The sequence below is a fragment of the Vigna unguiculata genome, chromosome 6 (genome assembly GCF_037176805.1).
Source record: "Vigna unguiculata cultivar grain cowpea cultivar isolate G323 ecotype 2 chromosome 6, ASM3717680v1, whole genome shotgun sequence".
Taxonomy (NCBI): domain Eukaryota; kingdom Viridiplantae; phylum Streptophyta; class Magnoliopsida; order Fabales; family Fabaceae; genus Vigna; species Vigna unguiculata.
Genome location: NC_140797.1, coordinates 24,878,611 through 24,886,487, shown reverse-complemented (window position 1 = coordinate 24,886,487; position 7,877 = coordinate 24,878,611). Strand labels below are relative to the sequence as shown.

Sequence of the window (7,877 nt, the reverse complement as noted above, 5' to 3'; positions counted from 1 at the left end):
CACGTACATGAAAAACAAAAATAGAAAGCTACTAATTTCCTTCTTTAAGTGGTTAGTGTGCAAATCACGTAGCTTTTATATTTTAACAAATTGTATCTCATTTTAGATGATTGGTATGACCCACATGATATTTTGATTTTCTCTTTTCTTAAATTTTGGTTAGTTCACGTTAGGGATGGCAACGAGTCGAGTCGGACACGGATAATGTCTACCCGCAACCCGACCCGCCAAAAAAAAATCTGTTCGCTACCCGCCCGTTTACCCGTCGGGTATCTGCTTAAAAAATATCCGCGAATATTTTTATAACCCGCGTGTACCCGTAAATACCTGATACTCGCAAATATTTAAAAAATATATATATTTTATAAATTGTTTGATATAAAATTATAAAAATAAAATATAAATTAAATTAACTTAAATTAAATTTTAATTATAATTAAATTTGACATAATAAAATATATTGCTAATTTTAATTTTAATTAAATTTAACTTAATAAAATATAAATTAAATTTTAATTTTAATTTTTTTGCGGGTAACGAGTACCCGTGGGTACGGATAATATAATACCCGTACCCGACCCGTTTATAAGCGGGTATTAAAATACCCGCTACCGCAGGTACTAACTATCCACCACGGATTTTATCTGCGGATATTCGCGGACACGGGTATTTTTGCCATCCCTAGTTCACATGTAGGTAGTATTTTATTTTTAAGAAGGAAATAAGCCATGAATCATGTTATCATTATTACATTATATATTAAAGTTAATCATGTTATCATTGTTACATTATATAATAAAATATTATGTTTTATATTAAGGATATGTATAGATTATTTTAGAAGATAACTTTTAAGTTTATTTTATTAAAAGGTACAAATGCTTACATATTATTTTTTTATTATTCTCCTTAATCTGTCTTTAGAAAAAGAAAAGAAAAAAAGTGGAATATAATAATAGGTGGTGGCATTGAACCTTTAATCTTCGAAAGAAGATATAATGTGTGCATGGATAACCGAAGTATGATTTTTGGAATATAGAGTGTGATTGTGATTTGTCGTGCTTAAGTATTTTACTTGGACGTGATTTTAATATTACTTGTAGGATTTTATTCGCTAATTTCTTTTTATACATTATTGTTTACGATTAACTTACCCCTATTTGTTTGTTTTGTGTGTTGTTTGTGTTCGTGCGATGATCGTATGACGTGTGTGTTATACGAGAGCAGATGATAATGCAAATGCTTCTGGGATGGACCAGATTGCCGAGAGGATGGGGTGAACTCGGGATTTTATTAATTTTCATTAAGTTGTTTAAATTAAATATTAAAGATGTATAAAAAAAATTATTTTATTTGTCGTTAACATTTGAAAATTTTGTGACAATCGATGTTTTGAATTACGATATGTAAGAAGTTAAATTCTAGGTTTTACATAAGTGCGTTTTGTCGATTTTTTTTCCTGCATTTTTGAGTAAGATGAATAATTAAATACGGCTATTTAATGATATAATATTTAATTAAATTAGCAATATCCGGTCAGGATGTTACATATTAAAGCACAAGTCTCTAAAAAGTTTCATAATTTATCATATGTTTTATTGTAATATGAAATTAACAACCCTTTTTGACAAGTAAAAGAGAAAATTATGATAAACAATCATTAACTACTAATTGGGAATATCCCCCGTGTATGTTGACACCAAGCTTTTGAACCATGTGGGTACTTAAATCAAACCAGGCTACATCACCATCATGTGTTTGGAAGAGTATATTGCCCATATTCCTTGTTCCAATAGGGAATGCAATGTAAGGTATTGGTCCAAAAACAAAGAGTTTAGTCCATGTTTCCTTCTTACCAACTTCAACCAAAATTGATATGTAAAATATTTTTGTTTCTGCATAATTTGACATCAAAGCAATTGACTCATTTAACATAAATAATTGTCTCCTCACAAAATTCATATTGAAATTATCATATATTTCCATGGGTATGTCTAAAGGTGGGGGGGTCATAATGCATACCTTATTAATCAAGTCAAATGATACTAAATGTTGAATAAGACCATCTCCATAACCCAACCAATGACACATTCCCTCTAAGTAAAATTTATTATTATCAGCTCGATTTGAAGGTATAGAACTATCCAATTGAAGTTTTGTCCAAGAGTTACTTCTTATGTTATACATCTCCCACACAAAATTGAGGAGGAAAGGATCATTTACGTACACATCATCATCAGATATAGCCCAGAATAATACTTTCCTAATCACCTTATAGTCATCTCTAACACAATCATAGCCAAATCCGTGATAGTAAATCTCAATATCGACATAATGTGGTGCATTCTCAAATGGACTGGGAGGAATGGCCTTGAATTCCCTAGTAGTTGGGTTCCATAAATATCCAAATTGTCTCATACCTTTTACGTATAGACAAAGAAATCCATTGAAACTAGAAGAACCTAAAATACCAATTCCCTTAGGGTAATCCTCTTCAATTTGACTAGGCCAGTTTAATTTTTCCATATTTTGAAACCTCTCACCAGAAATTGAAAATAAGGAGGATTTGTAGTGATTCTGGTAAAGTGGAGAGAGATTTAATAGGAGATATGTATCATCATAGTATGATTGATGATTACATATGAAGTTATTACGTAGGAGGTTCATGAAATGATCATTTTCAAACAAGAGGGCCCATGATCTTCGTACACATCCAAATCTCTTAAGAGATTTCAAAGGTAGGTTAGAAAGAATAGAGAATACAAAATCATCTGGTACGTGATTCATAAGCTTTTGAGCTAGAAAATTATTGTCTCTCTTTGGGTTATGCAACCAAATGTTAATAAGTTGCCAATCATCCTTGGTACTCTCATTCCATAGGTAAATGCGGTGGGAGATGTGTTTGCAATATTTGATAACAAGATTCTTGATAGTGATCTCTTCCAAGTACTTAAACTGTACAATAAATTGAGTAAGGAAAAGAAATAATAAAAAAATATGAATAAGTTACTTTATAAACCTGGTTGTCCTTGAGGAAGAGGGTGATATTGGTCCCCCTTGATGGTTGTTGGGCATTGATGTCCTTGGTAACAATGAAAGAGGCATCTGGTTGAGATTCTAAGATATATTGGTCATGATCATTATGCTTAGAGGTGACAATAACCTTGTTAGCAATCAAATATGCAGAGTAGAAGCCAACTCCCAAATTATATGCCAAATCTAAAATAAGCACAACATAATATTACAATTAATAAGCATGCAATAAAAGTGCAAATGAATATGAAACAATGACGCCTTCCTACCTGCTTTGGTCATGCCAATGCCAGTGTCGGTGATAGTAAGTGTTTTGTTAGCCTTGTCGGGTATCAATCTTATCAACCCATCATCTAAAATGTTTTTGTTTATATGGCTCTCAACTTGAATTTTATCTAAAGCCTGTGTATACGTAGAATGATCGATAACACTGATATAAAATAAAGGGCTAAATATGTTTTTGGTCCGTTAACTTTAAGTGAAAATTGAAATTAGTCCATTTTCGAAACTTTGGACCAATTTAGTCATCCATCTTTAGTAATGCGTGAATTTAGTCATTTTAATCACATTTCATTAAGTTTATTTGACATTTCAACGCGCTTCATGATAGCATTTCAGGTAACATTGAAACAAAAATGTGTGAAATAGTGTAAACAAATCAAATGCTATCATGAACACATTTCAAAGGTCAAATAAACTTAACAAAATTTGGTTAAAAGGACTGAATCCACATTTTTCTAAAGATAGGAAACTAAATCCGGTCAAAATTTCAAAGAGGGACTAATTCAAATTTCTAGTGAAAGTCAAGGGATTAAAAACATATTTAACCATACAACAAATGTACAAATAGAAATCAAATTAAAAGTACTACTTACATTTGAAGCATTATTGATAAGTTCACGAAGGAATATTTCGTTATTAGAATAAAATGTCTTGTTCATCTGTCTCAACATCTGACTCATTTCACCCTTCCATTCAAGCATTTCATCTTTCGCCATCATGGTTGGTTCAGAGTAATAACAAACCAAATAGAATAGACTCAATTCAAAAAAGCAAAACCACTCATAACCGCTTTTATATCCATTTATCACAACCATCATATTTTGATTGGTTAATACAAAACCATCACAGAGTTTGACTTTTCACTATTTAAATTAAACAAAACATTAATTATTTCTTAGCATTAACTAATTAATTGAATTTTACATTTATTAGTAAAGCGTTGTCATGATCACTTAATTTTTTTTTCAAATGTTATTTAATTTTATTTTAAGTTATTAATTCATCGTTTAATTGTACCGTGAACTCATATAACACATAGATATTTGATTTCTATCATTAAGGCACATTAAAACATGTGTGTGCATATTAGGAGTGTTTAGAATTTAACCAATTAAAAAATAACTAAAAATCGATCTAAAAAAAATAACTAATTAAAATAAAAATATTTTATTCGATATATGTGATATGCAAGAAAAAAATGTAACGTTGTTTACTTTATTCAAGCCTATAAATTTGAGATAAGTGACCGAGAATATATATAACACAAAAAGAAAAGTTATACTGATGTTTTCAATGTTACATTCTTGGTTTTGATGGAGAAATTTATCAAAACAAAACAAAACAAAAGAATTAATTTTGATATTTGTGTTTTGAATATTCTACAATATTATACATATTTGTGTACGAAATTTGTTAAACATATAAGACGTAGGTCAAACAACACTACAACATTTTGTAGTTTAGACCACACTAAATTAGACAGTGGCTAAATAAATGTGATTTAAACATATAATAAGCAACATTTTTATAAATGTTTTATAAATATCATGAAAGCCTATGATTATATAATTGTTGCTTTAAACTATGTGGGCAAAATCAATAAAAATGTGGTCTAAAAATATAGGTGAAGTCTAAAATCAACCTGAAAAAGTGTTGTCTATTATGAGGATTTTAAGCAACGGTTTTAAAAGTATTGTCATACTAAAAATCGTTGTCTATTACCTATAACTACACTTACTTATACAACGCATACAAAACTGTGGTCTAATCTTTAGACCTCAGTTTTTATAATTTAAATCACAATTTTATGTTGTTGTCTAAAGTAAATTTTGTTGTATTGCAAGTTATCCATTAGTATTGTGACAATATATAAATATAATACATAGTCGTAAAAATAATATTATATAAAAGTACAGCAAAAGAGATCCAAACCAAACTTTATAAGTTGAATTTGTTGGGTTAATTTTTTTTAATTCATAAAAAAATCAAATCGTAATTTTTTATTAGGCTCATGTTTATTTTTAATTAAAATGGAATCAAACGGTTTTGTGAACATCTTTAGTGCACTTTATTATGGTGCTAAATTGACTTATTAAGTTAAAATTCTTTTTTTTTTATTAATTTTAATTTTTAGGTGTACCTTAATTTTAAATTTAATATATTTTTCCTTAGATATTTATATACTAATTATATATTATTTATCAGCTTTAAATTTAAGATTAAAGAAATTATAAATCATACATTAGATAGAAAATAAATTAAATAGGAAAGAGTAAATATCTTAAGTTGAAAGTTATAAAAAGCCAATATTTATTTAGAAGGAATAAAATACAAGAAAATAAAATAAAGCAATTTTTACAATCGTTTACCACTATAGTTCTTTTGAAATAATATCATTAATGGACTCAATTCAATAAAAACAAAAGTGTTCATAACCACTTTAATATTCATTCATCACGACCATCATATTTTAATATAGTAAGAGAAAATAGAAAATACGTGTTAATTTAAAAAAATATATTTCTTGACATTAATTAATTAATGGAATGACTTTTAAATTTAATAATAAATGATTATCATGATTACATTATCATCTGTTAAATACTTACATATTATTTAGTTAGATTCAAATGGATTGTGAATGCAAGTAACACATGTATATTAAAGAATGTTATGGTGTAAAATGGGGATGAGTTTGATTTTCCCAAATTAATCCCTAGAGAAAATATTTATCCTCATCTCTATTTCTATTTCCATATATCCAATTAGTATAAATTATTTATCTCATCTCTTCCTCATCTTCATCACGGAAATGGTAGACCCACATACATTCGTGCCATATCCACTTTATTTTTTTAATATTAATTTATTATTATTTTATAAAAAATAAAAATATTAGTAAAGGAAACACACTATTGAAAGTTTAAATTTTAACGTCAATTAAAAATGTAGTTTAGTAGCGGTTAAAATTGTCACTATTTTTATTTCCGTTAGTTAATTAACCGACGTAGTATTTAATGCCACTAAGGTATTATAGCATCGTTAATCAAATATAACAGTCGGAATAATCGTCACTACATCAGTTTAAACCGCCTTTAAAATATTTTTTTTATAAAAATTACTTAATATTTAATGGCAGTTATAACCGCCGGGAATTTTTTTATTGTAAAATATTTAATATTTAATGGCGGTTATAATCGCCAGTAAAATTATAATTAAAAAAATATGTTGGTGATTAATATGGTTAATATTATAATAACATGTATATGGTTCCATAGTTTCAACCAACGTTTTCTAAAATAAAAAGAGCTCTGCATTGAACCATCTAGAACTTTGAACCATCTAGAACTTTAAACCATCTAATTTAATAGGGATTTGAAAGCATCTAACTTTACAACAAATCATTTCATTGAAACATTGTCATTGTTACTTTTTCTAATTCATTTTATTTTTAAAACCAATTTTACGACTTGCAATCTTCTTCATAGCATGTTTTCAATTCTATGTATGGTTTGAGCTAAGATATGCCTGAGCTAATCACAATAATTTTCAAAGTTTACTCCGATCATCTTCAAAGAGACATAAATTCGATTCTAATACTAAAAATCATGACACATTTTGGAATGGTAAAAAACAAGTACATAATGTCATAAAATAGAATTCATCACATGCTACTTTGATTTGTTTCTAATACACAGTAAACTCCCAACACATATTTTCTTTCTTTTCATTTTCTAACTAACCAGATTAAAAAAGAATGTTAGTTTCTATAATTTTATTTTCTTCCTTCCAAACACGATATTAGGCTTTTGCACATAGTAAAATTAGGCATGTCATAAAAAGTGTTTGTTCTCTTTTTAAATTTAAGATAGAAGTAGCAACATGACCCATATTTCTCACATGCTCCAAGTTATTCCATTTGTGAGTTGACTTAATTATAATATCTTATTTTTCCTTGAAATTTTGTCATCCACTTTGTTTTCATGATTTAAAATAGTATTATACCAAACCTGTTGCATGGCATCTGACATCAGAGCAGTACACCTAATCAAAACTCTAGCTTTTGGATCACCTTAAATTCATCCTGACCTTACATTAGTCCAAGGAGCTGCATACCAAAAACCATTTTCAGTGTTTGGAATTAAATTCATGTTAAATTTGAACCATCTAATAGGGATTTCCAAAATGAAATGGTTTAAAATTTATAATAACAGAGCTCTGCATAATACCATTTCTCTGATCCACTAGAAAACTCAAGTACATGGAAGTTAACTTGCTATTGCGAGTTCTTTGTGCCTTGCATAATTCAAATTATGAACACTTCTAGACTGTCTCTTAGCAAAAAAACTTTCTGTTCTTTGGAATGTCCAAACCTGTAAAACTTCGACAGAAAAAACAAAGCTGAAAGCTCAAAGTTTGTCATACTCGCATAAGCTTATGCAGAAATGACAGAACACAGAGTAGAGAATACCAACTATCATGTATCTCTGATACCATATTTTGGAGAAAATTGCATTGCACCTTTGGCAAGTGACTCTAGTAAAGCACCATATACAAATTAA

The 7,877-nt window shown here is 28.6% G+C and overlaps 1 protein-coding gene across 1 annotated transcript; it reads right to left on the bottom strand.

The window, feature by feature from the left end:
- Positions 1-1,598: 1,598 nt before the first annotated feature.
- LOC146885673 (uncharacterized) lies at positions 1,599-4,041 on the bottom strand. Its single transcript, XM_085675322.1, has 4 exons — positions 3,909-4,041; positions 3,303-3,435; positions 3,020-3,219; positions 1,599-2,955 (listed from the first exon to the last, which is right to left on the bottom strand). The coding sequence occupies exons 1-4, from the start codon at positions 4,032-4,034 to the stop codon at positions 1,645-1,647; spliced, it is 1,770 nt and encodes a 589-aa protein (XP_085531448.1). The 5' UTR covers positions 4,035-4,041; the 3' UTR covers positions 1,599-1,644.
- Positions 4,042-7,877: the final 3,836 nt, after the last annotated feature.

Bases quoted from the DNA above. Each gene is read 5' to 3' on its own strand.
- LOC146885673 (XM_085675322.1), bottom strand. From the start codon at position 4,034: ATGATGGCGAAAGATGAAATGCTTGAATGGAAGGGTGAAATGAGTCAG. The intron at 3,436-3,908 runs GTAAGTAGTACT...ACGTATACACAG, and splicing joins TTATCAATAATGCTTCAAAT to GCTTTAGATAAAATTCAAGT. The intron at 2,956-3,019 runs GTTTATAAAGTA...TTTATTGTACAG, and splicing joins TCTTCCTCAAGGACAACCAG to TTTAAGTACTTGGAAGAGAT.